Source organism: Calonectris borealis, chromosome 3 (assembly GCF_964195595.1).
Source record: "Calonectris borealis chromosome 3, bCalBor7.hap1.2, whole genome shotgun sequence".
NCBI classification, from domain to species: domain Eukaryota; kingdom Metazoa; phylum Chordata; class Aves; order Procellariiformes; family Procellariidae; genus Calonectris; species Calonectris borealis.
The window spans coordinates 97279952-97303101 of NC_134314.1; the positions used below are offsets into that span (position 1 = coordinate 97279952).

Here is a 23150-nt window from a genome sequence, read left to right on the forward strand (position 1 = left end):
CAAGTGCAGCTTAAGATTATATGCAGACACGTTTTGTGTGAGCTACATATATATCACCAGCGCGGTTGCAGCTACGGTTCATGCTCAGCGCAAGCATGCTATGATTAGAAAGTGTCAGGCTGGTGCACCGGGCCGTAGCATTTTCAGCCTCATCAATACCTTTTCCTTGAATATCTTAAAATTAGGAGATGTGTATCATGTGAAGATAATAGTTGCTATTCGGCTGAAATGGTTGCTTTAAGCTTTAATGTTCCCTGGTAAGGAGAGGAAATATAGCTTTTGGTCTAATAAAAAGATATTTGAAAAAAGGGGACAATTTTTGTGTTGCTGTTTAGACAAACTCAGTTGTAATAGGTCAAAGACTTGCTGTTGTATTCAGTATATTTTGAGTGCCCTAATGGTTTTTTTTTTTTTTTTATATTGACATCAACCAGTTTTTCAACTCATCCATTTTTTTTATTATCAAGTCAGAATTCTTTCACATTTTAGGCAGAATGTCTATTACTACATTTTGCATTCTTTTAAAGTAACAGGTTTCTCTATTTCCTTGAAACTTTTTTTTTCTACCTCTGCCACCTTGAATCTCACTATAAAGTTTACATGTAAACATTGCACCTTTTTTATAATCTTCTCTCCTTGATAGGTGCAATTAAGGTAATAAATCATTTGTTGTTATTCGGTTTGTATTTCAGTATTTTTCCTGCTTATTTGTAAAGGCAGCAAATTGTATTTTCATGTATTACATGATTTTCATGCACATTAGGCATCTTTAAAGAGTAGATTTCCAAAAATGAACTTGTTTGCATTCACATATACTCTCCTCAGAAAGCTTTTTTTTTGGCTGTCTGTCTCTGGCTCTGTTGCATGTTACCTTAAACTTAAAAAGAAATTTAGAAAAACGAGAGTAGGGTCAGAAGAACAAAATGTAGGGACATCATCCTTCCCTATGTGTTTGTGTCTTTGAATGTTTGCAAGGCTCAGAGGATTCTTTTCAGAGAAGAGCAGCGGGGTAGGTACAAACTAAGGGGTCAGGTGCTGAGCTGCGTCACTTGTTTAACTTTAGTTTTCAATAGTCCTGTATCAGAAACTGAACAAAAGTGATTTCCTTGCCTGAAATCGAGTAAGGCTGACATTTTGTTGCCGCTGGTGGGCTCTTTTTCAGAACACAAAAGGGCCAATACGCTGTGACAGCCATAGCGAGAAGAGATGTGGTGACCCAGCCATGTGAAGCTTACAAAGAAGTTAATTTGATTTTATAGACCGTTAAATCAAAACTCTGATTTTCTGTGGCAGTGTCTGCTGATCAGAATTACATGTGAAAAGTAGAAAGGCAAATAGAAAAAATTATGTTTTGTTAAAATACTTAATGATTGCATTTGTCCTTGTAACATGTTCTGCAGTTGATTTACCAGCAAACCTTAGTAACAAAATTATTTTGATTATAAGATATAATAGACAGAGTAGATACAGCTTTTAATTAGAATTTTCCCAGGATATTGGGGTTTTTTTTTGTTCCTCTGCATACACTACAGAGTACAGTGCATACGCATGATAGTCGCACTTCTTGAGTCGTATTTTTCATGTACTTTTCTTTAAATGTCTCCTTGGATAATTAAGTCTGACTCTTAAGTTATGGTATGTTAGTTTCTGACAGGTGCCTGCCAGGGATCTTCAGTGCTGTCATGCATTATGTGGATTTCAGCCAAGACAGAAGGGCCTGGGTATTTGTTTCTGGTCACTTCTCATTAAAGCTTTGGCTGTGGGAAAAGAAAAACAACTATTTAAAGACGAGGGGTATAGGTGCTATAGGAAGTGCATAGAAATAAAATCTGTTAGGCAACTAGTTTTTCTGTGTTTTTATATAGACATTCACATGTGTGAATTTTACATATGTGCATTTCAATATATAGTAAATATTCTTTCTGCAGAAAAGGATTCTTTCATATATTGACAAGAGAAATGCACAGAAGAGATTGGAGGAGTCGACTTGGTAGAAGTGGAATATAATAGCACTTTCCTGGAAGACAACTGCTTTGTAGGAATTAAAGACTAGAATTTGATGTAGGTGGTTCTTAGATAACCACGCTTAGGTGTTTTTCTAGAAGTACTATGATAGAACTGTCTGATTTGGCTTCATTAGATAACTCCATTATACATTTATCAAAGCTGCTAGATCTATATTAGAGCATGGAATTATAGTTAGGAACTGATGCAAAAAAAGGTCCTCCTTTGCTTGAGAGAAAAGGGTAGAGAGAAATACGTGGTTTTGGAAGGAGCTGAGATTTAATAGCCCAGATAAATACTGTTGCTTGATCAATTACAAAAGAAACAGCTAAGTAAAAATAGTAGGTGAGCTCCATGGTCGTCTTTTTTGGGTAATATTTGTAATTGCTCTGTTAAACACAAAGAACAGTCATACTAGGTCAAACTAAATATTCATTTAGCCCAGTATCATGTCTCTATCAATAGGCAGTAGCCGATGCCTGTGGAAAAGCATAGCAGAGCATGTACTCGTATTTTCCTGGCACGTTCTACCATTGTCAAGGATTTCTATATCCAGAATTGGTACGGTTCTATTCAATAGCCCTACCTACTTTTCCTTCTGTTTGATTGCTTTTTGAACCCACATCATAACATCACAAAATTCTGTGGCAAGGGATTGCACAGATAACGTGTGGTGTGAAGAAGCAGCTTTGTTGGCTTTTTGCATTCCTACCTACTGCTAGCTCCAGTTATTACCCCCTAGCTCTTGTATGAAAAGAGGCAGCAAATAATTAATCCACTGATTCCCTCCATAACCTTTATGATTTTCTGGACCTCATCACGTCTCTTCTGTCACCTTTTCTCCTGCTCTGCTCACTCCTTCCTTCTACAGAACCTTTCCATGTTTCTGATCGCCCTTGTCCCGCTTCTTTATCCCTTTACTATTTCTGTCATATTCTTCTGAGACAGGGAACTACATGTTACTCGTGATACACTCACCATGCATTTATATTGTCTGGTTTACTCGTGATACATTCACCATGCATTTATATTGTCTGGTTTACTCTTTTTTCCAGTTCTAATAACGTCAGATTTGGTTTTCTGTGTACGACTGAAGGTTACACTGACATTTTAGCATCAAGATCTCCTTAGTATCTGTTTTTGTGGGTTTTGTGTATGTAAAATAAAGTCTTTTTCCTCACATATCTTCCTTCCACGTTTGTTAATATTGACTTTTCACCTGGTATTTTATCTCCCAGTCTCCCAGTGCTGAAAGGACCATCTGGAGTTCCTCATAATTGTGCCTCATTTTTCCTTCCCTGACTAAATTGTTAGCATTAGCAAACTTTGCCATCTTCTTTTGCTCACTTTCACAGATCATGTAGGAATATGTTGAACAACACAGGTCAAAACACCCATTTCTGTGCAGTTCTCAGGTGACTTCACTCTAAATAGTACTCATCATTCATTCCTATCTTTTTTTTCTTATCTTGACCTGCTATTTATCTACTCATGGATCTTTTCTCCTGCTGCGGTAATTCAGTTTTTCAAAAGCCTTTGAAAAACCTTCCCAAATGCCTGTAGGAAAGTCAGGCAGCGTGTGTCACTGGAATCTTTCTTGTCCACATGGTTTTGGTACCTTAAGAAAATAAGAGATTTGTGAAGCATAAGTTTGACGCCTATCCAATATATCGTATTTACTCAAGTCCACTAATTCTGGGCTTTTTATAAATTTATGGTTTATTATAACAGTCTCTACCAATTTGTAAGGTACGGATGTGAGATTTACTGGTCCACAGATCCCTCTAGCCTCCTAGACCTTTTTTAATTGACATCACACTTCTCTGGTTCCAAGCTGTTTTAAGCAGGAGGTTACAAGCTATTTAAGAGTGTAACTTTCTCACACTTGAGTTTCTCTAGAGCTTGGGTGTGAATATCATCTGGGCCTGCTGATTTGCTTGCGTGTGTTTTGTTGATTTGTTCGTTACCTTTTTGGCTGACATTTCCGCGTGAGTCAGATCTTTCGGTACATCCCTTGCAAAGCAGGATTCTGGTATGGCAGCCTCTTTATGCACCTCCACGGTGAACTTGGATGCAAAAATTCTTTCATTTATTCTTTGTGACTTTATTTCTTCTGAGCGTTCTTTTTACTTTTTGACCAGCTTTTGTACTGTTTGACAAGTTTTTATTTGGAGGGCCGCAGCTAATTTGTTCCTCAAATTCATTTTTGATCTACATTACTCTGCTTTTACCTGTAAGTGTTAAGGGTTTTTTTTGTCTGTTTTCCCCATTTGGAGAGGTCTCTGACCTTTTAAGAATTTCCTCTTACTTCTAATAGCAGACATAGATATCTTTTAAATAGCAAAGAGAAATAAGTTCTTTAATATGTTTTATATAATCACAGATGTGTGGCATCTCATCCCTTTCCTTCTGACTGGTTTGTCCTAATGAATATCCAGGGAGGTTTCTTTTATGTTTTGGTATGTTGCCTTCGGCCCCCGTTGATAAGCGATCTGGCAAAGCAAAGCGGATGGCATGATGAAATCAGTACTTTCACCTGCAAGCAAACTTTGTTTTCAGGGATGCTGGTTGTCAGACTTGTTATGGATGCATCTGTGGTGTAAGCCTTCATTTCTGCCTCTGAAGTACAATTTAGGGATTCAATAATCTCTTAAAGATCATTCAAATTCTATTATTACTTCTGTGATCTCCTCTCTTCTTTAATCTCTACACTTGTTTTTCCTTACAAGCCTCACTCCTGAATGTGGTTTTGCCCAGTCTTTTCTGCTTTCTCCTACTTCTTGTATCATCCCTACTTTCCCCCCTCCTTATTTCATCGCATTTTTCACCCTGCCTTTTATACTTAGAAGAGGTTCCTAGTTGCATCTTGTCTGGCATTGACTCTCTCCTTCAAATCTACAAATAATTTGCTAAATAATTGCTCTCCAACAATAGAGTTCAGCGTGCACTTATGTAGCCTAGGTAGGAGGAAGTAAGTAGTATCTCTCTAAGAAGTTAACCTTTACCTGGAGTTGAAAAATATGGCTATAGCACTTCAGCAAATAGGAAAAATAGAGCAGGCTTGTTACACTGTAGCTCATAAGACTGGAAATTTCCTGCAAATTAGCACTGTATTTAAAAAGACTGTATGAAGATTGAATTTTTCCATGATGGCCTTGGAATATCATTCTCATGATCCACTGGTAAGGAAGTGGAGTGACCATGCTGTGACAGAGATATTCCAGTGCCCCCTTTGCAGACACCCGCTACCCCGGCACTGAGTAATCCCCAAGGGGAAAATGGAAGTTAAGAAAGCAGAAGCAAAGTTTGCTATGATCTAAGACCACAAGCCTTCATCTGACTGAAGCAAGTCTATTTATGTACATTGTGGAGAAGGTGAAGGAAGTGAAGTGTTTATCTCTTGAACTGGCAAGCAGAAGGCATTGATAAAACTGCTTCAAAACGAGAGGTTCGTTTTGCTATGTATGCTTTGGGACACTTAGAGCCACTGTGTCTGTGCAATAACCTTTGTAAATTCCAAAATACCTACATCAGAAACCTGTGAGAGAATAAATCCCAGCATCTTGATTTCCAGATGATACAAAAAAGTTGCTTGCATAGTTACTGGCCTTGGCCTATATGCACTGATTATGTCCAGTAGCTGTAATTTTTATCTGTAATTGTCAGTAAAGGTCCATGCGTTTGGGAGCATGTATATTCTTGGAACCAAAGTTACCATCTTTTGCAAAGTGATGACCCTACTTATGCTGCTGCTTTAAAATAAACGTTAATTGCCAGCCTACATAATGATCTACAGTCCTGGCTCCGCAGCAGTTCCCTAGAACTCCCTTCCTTTATATTTTGCCTTTAGTCAGGTTGTTATATTTATGGTTGTTTCGTGATTTGAACAGATTGTCAAGATTCATTTTGCTTTATGGTAAGTTGGACAGCAAAGTCGTCTTGATTTTTACAGCAGAGCTATGTTGAATTCTTGACTTTATTTATAAAATCAATTTATATAGTTTTTTGGAACAGACACACAAATGTATAACCAAATGAAAATTTAATTTTATTTCTGTTTGCTTCATATGCGGTAAAGCCACCTGCTATTTCTGCAATCAGCAAACCATTGAAAAATATGTCTAAATATAACCATTTCTTGTACCTTTCTCTTTGACTTGAATCAGAAATGGTAATAACTCCAACAAGAACTTCTGGAGGAAAAAGTCATTGTTAGTAAAATATAGAAACAGCTTTTGGACATGAGTGAATTTTAATGTTTAAACTTCAGATGTGTACTTAGTTTCACTAGTTCTACTGCTTCTATTTCCTGTTACGGTTTTGGTAGCACATGTTCTGTTTTGTTTGTAATTTTGGAGACCATCTTCTGTTGTGTAATATTATGAACTGAGCTGAAGGCAACAGTGTTTCTTAAGAACTTGCGTTTTGATGGCTGCCCACTGCAGACCTCCAGCTCTCTTGGTGCTTGATTACTGTCCTGTCCATCAGCCTGGCTGCACAGTCAGTGCCTTGTGTAGAATGGCAGGTAGAAGTGGGCATAGGAAGTTTACTAAACTCCTTGTAGGTAAATCACAGCAAAAGGAGGTAGAGAGGTAGAAATATTAGAAGTGGAAGAGAGATTATGTGATTAATTTGTTTGGCACCTGGAAAAAAAAATTGCTAGCAGCGTAATGGCATTGTGCACCGACTCCTTTGTACATTTGTGTGTTTAGCCAGTTACAGTAGCAGTAATTTAAGAACTATTGTCTTGCTGTTGTATAAACACTTCAGATGTTTGCTTGGCATCACCGGTTTTGGAGATGTATAAAATAGAGAACTGTGTAGACGTTGTGTTTCACATAAAAGCAAAATATTTGCTATAGATAAAGCTGCCTAGTAAGGAAACTATAAACCACATCCCAGAGAGCATACCATCAAGAAGCTTAGTTTAGAAACATGAATACGTGCCAGGTATCGTTATGTATATTTGAAGCGATAAAGAAATCCTGGAAGGTGCCTTTATCATTCTGTGCTTGGATAAGTTGTAGTGATGTTGGGATTCGAATGGTGGTTTAGAAATGCTGCTGCCTCCCGAATGCCTAGCGCGTGCCGTGGTAGTCCTGATTTTCCTGAGCTCCTGAGCCTTTGCCACTTGGCGCCCGGCCATGCTGTGGGCCTGCCTGCTGCAGCCTGACTCCAGCTACGCCACCAAAAGTTCGAGTGCTGAGAACTGTTTGTCACTTCAGTCGTTGTAATATCTTAAATCTGGAGAGAACAATCATTTGTTTTAACAATCATTTTCTCTTAACAGAGGTGTCGTAAAACATCTAGCGTAGAATTAATCTCCTGTTACCCCGTAGTTATCCCCAAGTGGGAGACTGGGTTATTCTGCTCTGCCGTGAATGCTCGTGTATCTTTAGCCTGGTGAGGAATGCTGTGGAAGTGCCTGTGAATAAATAGACAACATGGTTCGCCCAATGGAAATATGTTTTTAATGCATTATATATAGTAAAAATAGCAAAGAGGTTTAAATGTCTCGCGTCTGAGTTTACAAGGAAAAAACTATGCCTCGGACGTTGGCATGAGGCCTATTAAAAGCAGGGGCTTTCAGTAGGTTTCCACACTTTCGCATTCAGCCCTTGTTAAACGCAAGGCGTAGAGGTGTAGGAGGAGGGTATAACCACCTGTTCAGGACCTAATGAGCACTCATATGGAATATGACTTAAATACATACCCACTATTGGAATTAATGTAGCAATTTATTAATTTAAGTTCCTTTTGTTAATTAGTACTAATTGTGTTGAATTAGATAGCTCCTGACAAATGGAATTTAAGAAGAAAACAATTATACAAAAAAAAAGAAAGGTTGGCATCTTTGATTTTGTTCTGTTATAAACAAACAGCAAACCCTAGAGAGTTTGGAGAGTTACGGTAAATGTCTTCTACACAGGAGATGAATTATTAGGGGTTCCATGAAGCAAACCAGCTGGCTGTGCCTGTGTAGTCACGGGAGGACAAATCCTCGTCTGGCACCCAAAAGGGATTGTCGTAGGTGTTCAGTATTTTCAAAACAAGTTTTCATTGTGTCAAAACAAGTTGCAACAAGAACATAAAAATACAAAGGCACGCTACATATGTATGTATGCTCTGTGCAAAAATACTTTGTACTTCAAAAAGTGAATAATCAGGTGACGTTGATAAACCCTGGAGAAGCTCTTTTATAATTCTAATATGGCTATGCTGTTGAAATAATTTATATAACAAGATTTTATTGCAAAGTGTCAGGATAATACTACTAGTCTGGGAGGAATAGGTCAAAGACCTCAAGAAGCCTCAGGCTGTCCTTTACTCTGACTTACGCCTTTAGTTCCTGTTTTCATCTAATTTAATTGGAAGAGGGGAGAACGTTGCTATTCTAGCTAATTTATGAAGATCAGTCATCTCTGGATGGGATTTCTTCTGTCAGGATTCTGCGGATTTGAAGAAACTTTTAGATGTCTTGCAGCAGTTCCTTTAGAGTACAGAAGGAAAGAAATACAGGATGCAAAATGATGCAAATACTAGAGTTGCAACTCCTCTGAAAGAAATGGGCAGCAGTTAGGGCAAATGCCTGGGATTCTCAGCTGTATCTAATACAGCTGAAAGGGGTACAATTCAGTCCTTACCTCAGTCCCGGGGTAAACAATACTAAAACCTAAACTCACTGTTAAGCTTACTGGAGAATTCAGACAACAGAGGACTGCTGAGGAGAAGGGTGTCCTAGCTACAGACCCTACTCCGGAAGACTTGGAAGTGTTACGTAGAACTATTCAGAGATCCCCACAACTACAGGAGTGCCTGGCCCAATCAGATATATTCGCTTGAAAAGGCTGAGGAAAAGAAGCCCACGTTTTCCTGTATGCCTTGCCTAGACTAGGAGAAAAGGGATGTATTTATCAAATATACTAGCTACTATGATTTTGAATACACTAAGGTTGTTCTGTAATTAGAGCCTAATATTTTCAGAATTAAACCATAGTCACATTAGATACTAAAACATTTTACAAGAATGAATTAGAATATTGAAATAATGGGTAGTATTTAAGAATACTTGCTTTCAAAGCAAATAGTAGGAAAAATCCAAGTACAATAACCTGAGTCTGTCTTCTGATGAGAAGGAACACAATACATGTGCTTGACAGGGTGAGAAGAAGTAATGACAGCCCACGTGTCTTTGTGAAAAGATCAAGATTTTGGCTGAAGGGCTTTCATTTGCCAGTAAAGAATGTGCAAGGGCAGAATATGCTGTGCTGGTAGTAAATGTGTTGCTCTACAGCTAAGTCTGTACTTGATGTGGACCATTAGGATTACTTCATTCCCTTCCTTTTCCTCAAATCATCTCTTGATGGAAAAGGCACTTGAAACTCCCACATCTTGAGCCGAAACACATAAAATATATGAGTGCAGATAGGGCTAGCATGGATGAATTTGAGACCAGTGTGCTGAAAAACTTGGCACTTTTGAACCAAGGAGTTAAGGGGAATCTATTTTGTGAATGGCTTAGGAATATGATTCATCACCCCATGATGAACGTCGTTGTCCCAGACACAAAAAGCAGAAATCTCATCGGTACAGCATTTTGTATGCTTTTTTACTTGCAGAGTTTGAATCTCTATGTTCTGCTCCGAATTTCCCACATGAAGATTTTAAGAGAAATAAAAACACCTAGACAAATCTTCTAACTTTATTACACAATGAGTGGTATCTAGAACACCATTGTATAGCTACATTGTATTGCTATAGCACCAAATAAGCAAAAGCAATACAGAAAACAAGCGCGTAACATTTTAGAATGCTTTCACCATAAATACATGTGAAGTTTTGTTTGATGGGAGATCGCAACTACATAATTTAAAATCTTTGCAGATTTTCAGCATAGGAATCTGAAGACAAAAGGTATTATCAAATGGTCAATGCAGATTTTCTGCCAACTACATTTTAAAAACCCAGCACTACGTTATACTGGAAAAAACATTACAATTAGAATGAAATTTCACAAAAGTATGTGAATTCCGAGTCAAGTATGTTTTAAGCACTGCAAACCCACATCCGAGGATTTAGATATATATGGGCATCTGGAGACCTTGTACCACAGTCGGTGTTTTATATCACTAGAAAACATGTAAACAACGAGTGATCCAATTCTACCTTGTTTTAGATACTTACCATTTGCAATAGCAAGACTTTCTTTCCACTGGATAATAAGGTGAAGGAAAGATAAGTGCTTTACTCTCAGCAGATGTCCTTGAGCATAGCACCTGAAATTCAATGTACCGTATTGAGTGTATATAGTGGTTAATTACAACGAAATGTGTTGTTTTCTGGAGTGCTGAAGAAAAATTTCCATAAGAAACCCCATAACTTGCTACCTTGAACTTGGAAAATGACCATTTGAGGGAACAAAAACAAATAGACAAAACCCAATAGATTCTTACAGTAAGACACTCAACAAAGAGTTAGACATGTGCCTGTATGCGTATGAAGATTGGCACCCACTCTAAGCTGAAAAGAAAGCAACTCTTTAAACACTGTTCAAGCTAAGATCTAAACCATTACGAGAGGGGTGCAGAGCCATTGTACTCAACACTCACGCAAAGAGTATCTGTGGACTTTGTACAAACCAGTTTCTCTGTACTTGAAGGAGCATTTTATGCGGTTCTTCTGAGCTTGGTGTAAGGTCAGTGTGACACAAGAACATGGTAGAGTAAAGCAGGAGAAAGAAGGAACTCCGCGTTTCTCAGAAAGGAAAAAAAGCATTGATCAAAAACTGATTTCTGCCATATGACACAGCCTAGAGAAACCATAGATCAGGTTAGCTTTCTGCATCTTCAGTGTAATTCAACAGATACCCAAATTACTGATTTGTTTTTTTAATAACAGTTCTCTAGAGCTGAAAAGCATATTTAGTGGATGTAAAAATAATAATTTCAAAACACTTCTGAGATACTTGAAATTATCATGTGGCAAAGTGTCTGAAACAAAAAAATTGAGAGATTTTTATGTGAATTCCTGTGATGTAGCACAGATCAAAGTTGTGGAGGGTGTAAATTTGAGTGAATAGGTTTATGTGAATAGGGTATGAGAAATTAATCTTTTTCCAAAGTTCATGTTTACATTCACAGTTTTTCTGTGCCTGTATGTTCAGGATGCTGGAGTATGAGTGTTTCTATCAATTTAAAACCTTTCTAAAAGGAAGAGTATGCCATGTGAGAGAGGCCCTTACCATCCAGTCTGTAGCAGAGTATTGTCCTTCAGAAAATTTTATATTTCTTTTAAAGTTATTTCGTGTAATCCATTGTGACATAATATGACCATGTCATGGTCCTATTTGTGTGGAAACATGTACACTTTGACCTCAATGCCAGTTGGTTGATAGATGAAACTTACTCACTCAGCCAGTAATTAGTGCTTGTTCTGTTCCTCCTTACTGGTAATCTCTGCAGGGGAGAAAAAAAGTCAGAATTTCCGTTTCACAGGAAATTCAAATATGTTAACATATGGTTTTGTCCCAAACTTCAGATGAAAAGAAGAAGTTCCGAAAAAAATTTTGCTTGGAACATGCGAAAAAAAATGCAGTTGATGTGACACTATAATGCATCTGCTAGCAGTAGCACAATGCCTCCTGGAAGCAGAAATTTTAATGATTTGTCCCATCATTCTTCATGGACTGGGTCCTTTGAAGAGACTACTTCTGCTGTTATGTTTATACTTACAACTCCTCTGATGCACCAGGGCCTTGTCTGTGTGACTAGATACATCATCTCTGAGATGTTGGACCGCAAATAAGCAGGTTAATATAAAACTGATTGTTTACTCTCAGTTCTGCAAACCAGAACATCTCTTCTCAGGTCAACCCAAACCAAAGTACTTCATTCTTTTCCTTTTTTTCTTGATGAAAATTCAGTAGCATTTCCACAGAAGTGCACGCAACTGGGCAAAAACGTAATCCTCCATTGAAAAGTCATGTGATTTTAAAAAAAAAAAAAATTCCAATAAGCTCTAATAATGAGAAATGTGTTTGCTGCCTGTTCTACTCCTTCATATACACCGAAAGTAAGTCGTTACTTTTATATACTGCCACTTGCCATTCCCTCCCTATATGTGTTCGTTAATATTGAAGCAGTTTAACCTCTCTTCTCCTACTTCCCCATCTTTCCTCTTCAGTCTGTTAAATGTGCTGTAGCTGATATAGTCCTATCAAGTGTATTGTGCTTTTGGACCTCTTTGCAGGGTCTTTTTTGTTTTGGTTTGGGATGGGGGTAATTTTTTTGTGTGTGTGTGTGTGATGAACCAAAATTATCCAAATGTTTTTTCCAAAATTTCTTTACTCTCAGATACCTAGGGTGTGTGGGAGAGGGGCAGAAATGGAGGAACATATCCTGGGTAAACATTTGGTACTACATTTGCTTCAGTCTGGACAAGACGATAAATGATAAGGGCAAACTTAAGCATGTACTTTAAAGTACGGAAAGAAAAAAGTAGACATTTACAAATTATGAAGTACTAATGGAATTTTTGTAGTGTATGGAACATCTCCAAGAGGTTCATATGAACTACCAGTGAAGTAACATCCTCTTTGAAATGGTACATCTGATCAGAATGTAGGGAGGTGTTAGATTTAGTTTTGCAGCAAAGGATACAAGCTCTACTGCAGGAATGAGTGAAAAGAAAGGATGCTGGTGTAGATAAAGATGGTGTGGGAGGGTGCATGTGGTATCAGAAGCATTTGTTCTGGAATTTACCTAACAGAAAAGTCATTGAAATATAATGCAGTAAGTGTGGTTTTAATGCAAAGTACAGAAATGCTATAAAGGAGGTGTTTCAGGAAAGAAATAAAATGTGGGAAAATACTTCTGCTTATATCCCATTTAATGATTAAGAATTTTTACAGTTTAGGAAGAGGTAAGTTTTAAGTAACATTTATCAAGTCAGTAAGAAGAGCGTGTGCGTGGAAGAAGAGTCTGCAGAGAAGCTATCAAAGGCGAAAGAAGGTGGTACTTAAAATAAGCAAGGAGAGGAAATGTAATTAAATTTTAGGACAGATAATGCAAGGAGAAATAAAAGGATGATAGATCCTGGCATTGACAATGTGCAAGTGATATTCCTTGAGCTAGCAAAATGACGTAGAGCTGACCAGGACGTACATAGGCTACAATTTCAAATGTATGCTATAACACACAAATACAGAAATGGCATTCAACTGTTAAGATCAGATGAGAGGCATACCTTCTCAGCTGGTTTATGTATGCGTGTGTGCCAGGATGAACAATCGCTTTTGTGGGAAAATTACAAGGGCTGATTTCTGAACTTTGACTCAGTAAATCAGAGTGTGTTCTGTAGCATACACAGCACAATCTGTGTATGCTATAAAATGTGTGTGCTGTTTTTGCTGCTTTTTTTTTCCATTTCTGGGCTCAGCTCCTCAGTCCAGAAATGCTTTTACTTTCTATTGCTCCGTTAACCTTTGGACGGCATCTCGTGTGTGTTTGCAGCTTCTGTACAAAAGCTGACTGCAGCTATCTGTTAATTAATTTGCCAGGCACAACTTCACAAAGAGAGGGGAGTGTTCTCTTTTGTCATCTTGCAACGTTTTTAGATGTGAGGAGGTGTGATCGGTGTTCAGTGATCGCCAAAATTTCTACCTGAATTATGAAATACATATCGTGATTGTGAAGATGATCAGCATGTGTTTGCTTCAGGAGGTATAGCAGCAGAGAGATCAGTAACGCAATGAACATAGTTGCTGCTATTCTCACTTCGGATTTCTTTTTTCTATATTTTTTTTTTTTTGGTGGGGAGAACAGGAGGACATTCTCCTTGCACAGAAATTTATAGAGACCAGTGATATGGATACAAACCAAAATGTTTTTAAAAAAAAAGTAGAGAAAGTGAAAGTTTGATGCAGAAAGTAGTAGTCAGAATGATGAAGCAGCTTCTAATATAACTTGCAAATAAAGGGTATCATTGGGACACGTAAGACATGTTTAGTACATGGTTGAGTATTTTGAGTGCAATAAACTCAAAGGTACAGTTCAAACTCCATTTTGGATACTTAAGATCAGCTCATTTTACAGATTTATGAGTCACTCGATTCTTTGTAAAGAAGATAGACTAAGATCCAAAATATACAAAGCACATCTTAATTTATAGAAGAATGTTCTGACTTTTGAAGTCTCATAAGAGGAATTACAGTTCATCCAAAGTGTTAGTATTTATTCACTACGTCTTATATAAACTACTGCCATCGACAGTGACTCTGTATTGCATCAAGGTTTCTGTGAGGAGACAGATAAAGGGCTTATCTCCTGCACGTATTCTGACTTCTCTTCACGATTTTCCTGCTCCATTGACTCGTCTGTCTTTGGGCCTTTGGTACCATATGTGAAGCTCTCTTCAACATAGGGGGAAAAAAAAAAGTTTTTATCCCAGAAACATAGTGAACATCAACTGCATCAAAAAGTCCCAGTTATAAAATTCTGCAGGCAGTGCCATAGCCACACTTGGGGCTCATCTAAGTGTTTCTCACTTTTACAGCCATTCAAAAGTTTGTTTTCCAGTGCATAAAACAGTTTATCTCTGGAGCCTTGCATTGCATAAAATACAGAGGGTTCATCAGGCTCTTCTGACAGGGTCAAGTTACTGCTGTTGACCACATTAAGAGGTTAGTGGTGAGGACACTGAAGAAAGAAGTACTGCTGGGTCTAGAAAGCTGAAGTGTATGGATCTGCTGCGTACTAAAAACTTGTAAGAAAAACTCTACCCATTTATGAGATCTAATAACGGACTGAGCATGGTAACATTATGCTTCTCTGTTAAAACCCTGGCTACATACATGCATGCACTGTGTTCTAAGTTTTCTCCTTCCTAACCACGCATTTTCTGTTTTTTTCACTAGGGCATATTTCAAAACGTTTGTCCCTCAGTTCCAGGAGGCAGCATTTGCTAATGGGAAGCTTTAGGCAGCCTCGGGCACGGAGATGATACGGGACAGATCCTTCAGTCTGCGTGTGTCAGCCCACAAGAAGAATGCCTGGAAATGGGTTGGACTGTCTTGATAGGTGCTTTCTTGCCTCTGAAATGGTTTTGGTAGCTTCAGTTTTTGTCAGATTTCTGAAACAAAGACCTCACTAGCATGCTTAAAACTTAATATTTGGTATTCATCCTGTCCCTTTGCCTCTGCCACCACCATTCCTTTATATATCCACTGGATTAAATTTAAGAGAGTGTGTTTTGATGTGATAACATTTTCTTGTGCCAACAATGTCCTGTATGTTATGCCTTGTTTCCTTGTCTTCAGATGGTGTAAATTGGATTTTTTTTTTCCCACGGAAATACTATGTAATTTGTATATTTAGTTAACATTTCCAGCTTATCCTAAGAAAATATAATATTGCCGTATATACCAGGAATGCCTAATGGACTGTACAGTGCCATATTCTGCCTTGGAGGTTTGGATCTCACTGTGGTTGTTATTCTCACAGGTATGGATATGAGTTGCACAGTTCAATTCTCAGTGCCTTTCAGGTTGGTCTGATATTAATATGGCAGGGTGTTGGAGGGGTTTTTTAATATTTCTGTTGAAAACTCATCTTATATGAAATGCTATGCTTTTATGCTTTGTTTTTATTTCCAGTTGTACAGTTTTGGTGTTTTTCTAATGAACTCCCCTTGCCATTACGAAAAAGTTCTACTTCTTTAGTACCAATGCGCAAGGAACTAGTTATATAAATCAGTATAACAAAATAAAGCTCTTTCATAGACCTGTAATTTTTCCAAGTAAGATAAATACTGCTAAGAAGCAAACTTTCAACAAAGGAATGAATGATGTCTTGGAAAATAACTGATGAAATAATGTAGGGCTATAGGTATTTAGCTTAATGCTTAAGTTCAACATGTCTTCTCAGAAATAATTTTAAGTGTATATAACTGGAAACATTACCTCCCCTAATTCTGAAATGCCAAATGCAAAATCCCACCTATTCATCCTTTCTTTCATGCTTGTGTCAGGCGCACCAGTTGGGGCTAACTGTCACGATGTCACTTCCCAAATTAATTTGTAAATAGACCAGGGTACTTTCCAGTAAGGAATAAAATTAACAGTATATGTTGCTTATAAATGGCACATGGAAAATGTGCCCTACTTCTGCTAAATATAAGGAACTAAATGAATAGCAAATGATGCAGTGGCACTGGAAACATTTAATTTGAAATTATTCACTATAGCACCACTATCTGCTTATGCAATGAAATCTCATCAAACTACTTGATCAGCAGCATTCTCCTAGCCTTTCTAAAACTTGTTATTCTACATGAAAAATAGTGCTTTCCAGAGGGATGTCCACCTAGGAAATGTAGATGGGTTTTGAGCAGTGAAGCTTAACAATTAAGAATTATGCAAATAATTCGCCTCTAGAAACTACAGGTGTTTTTAGCTAGTTTATAGGCAAATTTTTAGTTTATGTTTAATAATGAAGTTCTTGGCTGGAAATTCAGCTCCAAACAAAATCAGAAGCCTTATTGCAAATCTATGGAGGAGGGGGCATATTTTGTCCTGTGACCACCCCCTTGTGACTCTGGCTGCATTATCTGCAGGCTGTAAATGGCTCCAGAGGTCTGAGACTGAATTCCCTCGTGGAAGCATTGCTTTAGGCTTTTGCTTGCAAACCAAGACTTACAGCAGATGCAGAGGGTAATGGTTTTATGTGAATAGCAAAACTGTAACTGAACAACCTGAAATGACTGAAAACAGGCATTGTTTGGTAAACTGGGATGGTCTCACATCTGCATTTCTTCAGGTGAAAGTCAAAGCCACACACACATATTCACAAATAAGCTAACTCTTGTGAATGAGTTAGCTTAGGTAGAAGGAGGATGGCTAATGAAAGATGTTTGTTCTCATAGTGTTCAAAATCTGACAGAAACAATGTCTAGCATCTTCAGAAAGTAAAAACTAAACCCTCAAGTTGCATCAGTAGATTCCTGGAATCTTACATTTTATAATCTTGTGTTTGATTCAGTGTTGTAGTGATTGCCTTATGAACAGTGTTTCCTTTACGTACCTGATTGTCCAAGTGGCACCAGTATTTTTTTTTAATATTTTCAGAAGATACCATGATTCAAAGGCTAGCAATTGCAAAACTTTTCAAAAGGAGGTCCACTTTTCAGAATTAGTATGCATTTTCAACCAAAAATACATTCTTCACCTCAGTCCTAGTAATTTTGGAGAAAGGACTGCTTTATTATTAAAGGACTACGAGTTTTAGAAGCCATGTAAGAAAAGACTTTGAGGATATAAAAAGCCTAACCCAGCAATTCCTTCTGTTGAATTCAATAGTTTCAGCAACTTTTCACTAGCACATTTGGAAATGAACAGTAATTTTATGTCATGCTACAGCTGGTAGTATTTTCAAAAAAAAAAGAAAAAAAGAAAAAGGTAGAAAAATTGAGAAACTGAACTGTTTGTGTTTAAGATAAAGTCTGCAAGCCTATCAATTTTCAGATTAGAAGAAAAGGCATTTTTCTTACACTTAATGAACATTTTCTTTATTTTAAAGCCACCCTGCACTCTTTGACTTGCACAGTATTTTATGGAGCCCTTCCTGATAGTTCTCAGAAGAATATATTGGGGGTGTTAGCACTACAAATGGGGTATTGGGAGGAAAAACATGGAAATGAGCGAACTCTTCTCTCCAGAAGGAGGATTACCAAATACTGCATCAGAAAAGAGAGTTGTTTGAACAATTTTATATCAAATCGAATATGTGTTGAAGGCATTTAAGTTAGCCCAAAAGTTGTAATCTAATAAGTTGGAGTTATTTCTGTTATCTCCACAATATCCATTGTGGCCAGTTTAATGGCGATGAGACTTTCAGTGCTTTCTTTCCTTTTATGTGATACATGCAATTAAAATGAGCAGTCAGACTTGGGCTAGTTTCTTTGGTTTATGAGAACCACAAAACATAGGAGAAAAATAGCAGTGTTACAAACATACAGAAAAGCCTAAATTCTACTCTCTCATAATTTTGATTGAAAGAATGCAGTAAGTCTCTAGTTACTAAGCCCCATTAATGCACAATATTCCAAAGGTCCTTAAAGTGCAAACTTACAGTCAAGCCTTTATTCATCTGCATATGTAATCCACTGTGCTAGAAGTAATACCAAATCTTTTGGATTCAAAGTTCAACTTTTTGTGAACTTGCTGGAAAGACTGGACAAACAGCTGGAAAAATAAATGAAAGTTAACTATATCATACATAGTTTGGCCTTCATTGATCTTTCTGTCGTGCTGGTCATCACTTTGTTGATCAGCACATTTCGTTTGCTGAATCAGCAACGTTTTCAGTATCATCCATGTCCTTGAACATCCTCCCATTCATACATGAAGTAGACTTGACTCAGTTTTGGGGAAGAAATCAGTGCTAGAATTAGCATGGATCTCCTACGCGTTGATAGACCCTCACTAGGAATGTTTCTATGTGTGTTTCCTTCCTCTCATCCTGTCTGGCACTTGCGGCAATAAGCATCTTTGCTGAATCAGTTGGGAGATGAGATTTAGCAAGGAAGTGCAGTACCTTAAGTCTTACTTCAGATGGTTTTACATAAAGAGACTTCTTACCTAGGAAAGAGAGGAATAGGTTTGGTTAGTCTCTGTCAAGCAGTGCCTCCTAATACAAGGCTGGGAGTGTAGCAAAGGTCAAAAACCTTTGTGTGGTGAGTAGGGGCTGCTGCTTGGACATCCTCCTACTCCTATGCCAGTACCCTTAGCAACCGGAGAAGCATCTGAGGGTCACCCCTGCAGGTCTGAGATACGTTTCTAATACCACGTCTATGCAGCAGCGATACGTGGAGGTGAAGTGTCCTCTGTCAGTGGAGAAGGGGAGTTTCTCACCTTTCCAGCTTTGTGAGAAGGGCGTGCTGCGAGAAGGTAACAAGCTTTAGACACGGCTTCTGACCATGACTGTTAATTACAGGGTGCTGCCCCTGCCCTGTGAAGCAAATGAAGCCTGTGACCAAACTTGACTGCCAGTGAATGCTCTTCCCTTAAATTACTTATGTCTCTGTAATTGATGTATTGTAACGCTCATTAAACCTAAAGGTTACACTGTTTCTTACTTTTTAAATGTTACTGAAAATCCCTTAAGTCATCTCCTTTGCAGTTTTTATTTTCAGGTGTCTGTAATGTTCTGGGACAATTTTGTTTCATCCTTACTAGTTACTGCTATTTTTAGCAACTTCGAGGTTTATGTTTTAACAAGGCAACCAGTAGTTGTCCCAAGTGTGTGCCAGCATTGTATGGACCTACATTAAAGACAGAATGATTTGATATTAAAATAATCAGTCTTACTGTAGAAACTGGTATTTATTTATTAAGCTAAGTATTGTATTCTCCACAACAGAATAATTCTGAGAAAATACTCTGCTGTTACCCAGAAGAGAGAGGATAATCAGGCTGATGGCATTCGATACATTTTTTTGTGTCGAATCTTAGTTTAATTTGCGTCTTAGCATCAGCAGGGGGAAAGTGTATTCTCCTTTTCTGAAGGAAGCCTGCACCTAAATAAACCATTGATCAGGCTATATCTTTTCCTGTTTGTACTTTGAAACAATAGGGTTTGTCCCGATGGGCAAAACCAGTAAAAGTCTGAACAATGTACATCAACAGTACAGCTTTTTGTAATTTTTCTTTTTTTTACTGAATTCTGTAGGTTCAGAGAATAATTTCAAACTTTGCGCTGGGGGAAGGTAAACAAATATCAGAAACATGGAAGTAATTTTAGCTACGTAAGAAATAAGACTGGCAGTCTAATATTCTACAAGAACTCAAGGGTTCTGCCATATATTTCTAAACTTGTGGCTTGAAAAGCCATGGCGCATAGGTGATTTTAGTGCTGCTTTTACTATTCTGTTCCCTGTCTTACATTTAAAAGCTCAATTCTTGGTTCCGAGGCACTGCACAAACACCATTTTGTTAAAATGGTAGTTACCAAGCAAAAAGGCAGGGGGGAAACTGGGATCAGCTGCTGAAAATAGGTCTTAAATCATCAAGAAATCAACAAAGGAAGCAAGGTTTGGCGGCTGCCCTGCCACTTGCTGAGTCTACAATATGGGCCTTCAAACGTGTCCCCAGTGCAAATTAAAAAAAATACAGGAGGTTTTTCTTGCAGCGCTAAAGAATAAATACAGTTTTAAACAACAGGAAGTAAAGCAAGCGTTTAATTGCAGGCATGAAAAGCAAAATACACACTAGAAGTCTAACGTTATTTGTGCCTACAGCTCCCCGCGTTTCTCCTGTCACCAGAGAGGGTGAAGAATTAATGCCTCGTGCTGCAGCTGCCCATGGTGAAAATTGATCCTTGGGGTGCTCTGTGTTTTCATCAAACTCTATTTAAACCCTAATGATGCTTTTTCTATCCCTGAGGATGGCAACGCAGTACCAGGGCAAAGCAAATCTTACGCTCTCAGGGGTTTCTGTTCCGCTGCTGCTCCATTTCAAGCCCTTGATTTGGGTGGGGCGAGTACTTTGTAAGCCATCGAGCCTGCCAGCAAACAGGGTACATTTTATTTCCTCGGTGTTTATTTGAAATGATTCAAGCTGATTATAATTGGACATCTTGTTTCCTTCATTCCACTGTCCCTTTCAGCAAAAGTTTCTTAGTACTTGTTTAAAAATCAGAGCCGTCGAGGTTATTTGTGTCTTTTGAAGGGGATGCAGCACTGGTGTGAGAGTAGCAGCTGGAGGTTGGAGCCGTGCGTTTCTTCTCTGAACTGTACAGTCAGCAGCAGCCCAAGCATCGCGCACCCCTCCCAGCAAACCTCACTTGAACTCGGTCTGACAGGGTGACAACCCGGAGTGACAAAAACTCTGACCTTTTTTCGCTTTTCCTCAGAGGGCTAGCGAAACGGCCTCCGCTGGCTCAGTGGCTGTACGTAGCCTCCTCCGCTAGCCAGGTCCCCCTTGCTCCCTCTCTGTGAGACCCCGGCTGCAGGAGGTAACGAGCTTTGGTTGCTCCTCAGCTGGGGCTAGGTTCATTTTTGTACCCAACAGAGGAGCTGTGCCAGAGGGGAATGCCACCCTGCTGCTGCTGAAGCCGGGCGTTTCCTCCTAACGCCTTGATAGGAAAAGGCAGCTGCAAAATCCAGCTGCAATTCAAGTACAGCCCTGCCAGCTAAGGGTGATTTCTTGGGTGTTTTGGCCAACCGAGCCTGCTCTCTATTTCGGCTGCCTCCGTTCTACCAGGGAGCGGACAATGCAGAAAACTTTCTCCTTGCATCTCCAGCTCTAGAGGCATGTAAAAAGTTCAGGGGCCATCAGCAACCAGCTTCCCATCTGAACTTTTCTATCCTCGTTATGAGAAGGGGAAGCAAAATGCCCAAATAAAAACACAGAAACAGCTTGTTTCTTACATTCCTTCAGTTCCGTGGCTTGTTTCAATGGTTGCTTTATCATCGCTTTTTGGTGAAAAAGATGCTGTAGCATGCTGCGTTTCCTAGACTTTCTGCACTCATCTCCCTGTCCCTTGTATCCAGCAGGTGCTGTGTCTCAGCATCTGTTTGCCTCTGGCCCATGGGGGTGCTCTCAGGCAGCCCACGGGTGAACCGGGAAGGAGGACGGCTTCTTCTGGTTTCAGCAAGAAAGAGGTGAGTTTGGGTGAATGAGCTTGTGCTGTGAGAATTGGGCTTGTCTTCTTCAGAGCACCCACACCACTTGTAGCCAAGAAGAAATAACAGCTTCTGTCTAATAGGGTCAGATAGCTAAATGGGGCAGTTTCCGCACGGTGGTGGCTGGTATAATTATACACTGGGCCGTGGCGTGTCTGGTCCTAATAGCACCCAGGACTCTTGTGAGTGACTCAGTCGCTGCTTGAGGCTAATTATGGGCAGGTTGCATGAAAAACCCCCGCAACTTGATCCTACCTTCCTCTCTTCCAGTGGATGGGTGTTCAGCACCGACATGGATTGCTCATGCAAAGCTGGGTAAATGCCTGCTCATGAGGAAAAGGCTTTTCAAAGCAAGGCTGCAAACAACACTCAGAGGTGCCTGGTTCGAAGAGGAAGTTGTGTCTGTCAGGACATCGCTCGGTCGAATCTGATTCCCTGTCTCTTTATAAGAGAGATTCCAAAATAATCTAGCCACTTGGTTTGTCATGCTTGTTATGGATGACAGGAGTATTTCTTCTACTTTTGTAATGGCCACGTTGTTGAACTTGGCATTATTTTTATTTTGGTGTTTTAGAAATGGATCATGGGATTTTTTGGCCCTTTTTAAAATTGAACCACATATTCAGCACTGTGATATACTCTGGCAAAAGGGTGTCCACATTAGCTATACTGTGTGAAGTGTTCTTTATCTTTTCTGCTCCAGAGATACCTTGGAGCAGGCTCAAGGAGCAGGTCATATGCTTGAAGTCAGCTCAGAGAAAATTCTCATAAGGTGCTGGAGGTTACCAGCATCACTTAACGCATTATTGGTATAGACCCCATCTTTGAAAGAAACATCAGAAGTATATACCTATGTATATGTATGTATATACCTATACACAGGATTAGGGGAGCTGCAAGAAGCTGTTGAATTTGTGGGGAGTTTCATGACTCCTTCCTTCAGGCTCTGTCGGATTATGTTTACAGGGAAGACTTTTATCAAAAATTCTTCCTCCAGAAGCGACGCCATCAAAAACACAAATCTCCAGGATACCAGGCCCAGGGCAGAAAGCATTTCCACCAAGAGGGCCCAGCCCAGCAGTGGAAGAGGTGCCCCGGAGGTTGGGGCATTTCCCTGGAGATATATGAGACATGAATAGGCAAAGCCGTGGCGGTCCTGATCCAGCAACTGGTGATAGTCCTGCTTCAAGCGAAAGGTTGGACTAAATGACCTGCAGGCATACCTCTCAGGCAACTTGGACATGGTTTTATTAACTTTTTTAAAACCTGTGATACAGATCCAAGCATAACCAAGCGCAACCTGATATTATCTACCTTTAAAGATTGCTTAGAGGCAAGAGCACATGGAAACAAAATGAAGAGCAAAAGTGGTGAGATTTCAGAAGTTTGCTGTTTCTAACCATTTTCAGATCTTAGAAGTGCAAAGACATAAATTCGTCCTTTTTCAGTCACTCGCGTTAGTAGGGATG

General features: G+C 39.0%; 1 protein-coding gene across 1 annotated transcript in view; it reads left to right on the forward strand.

Annotated features, from left to right (window-relative positions):
• BABAM2 (BRISC and BRCA1 A complex member 2) overlaps positions 1–19374 on the forward strand; it is a 182325-nt gene extending 162951 nt beyond the window's left edge. The window contains exon 12 of the mRNA XM_075146831.1: positions 14918–19374. Within this exon, the coding sequence (XP_075002932.1) occupies positions 14918–14981 (64 nt within the window). The 3' untranslated portion in view covers positions 14982–19374. The remainder of the gene's footprint in view (positions 1–14917) is intronic.
• Positions 19375–23150: the final 3776 nt, after the last annotated feature.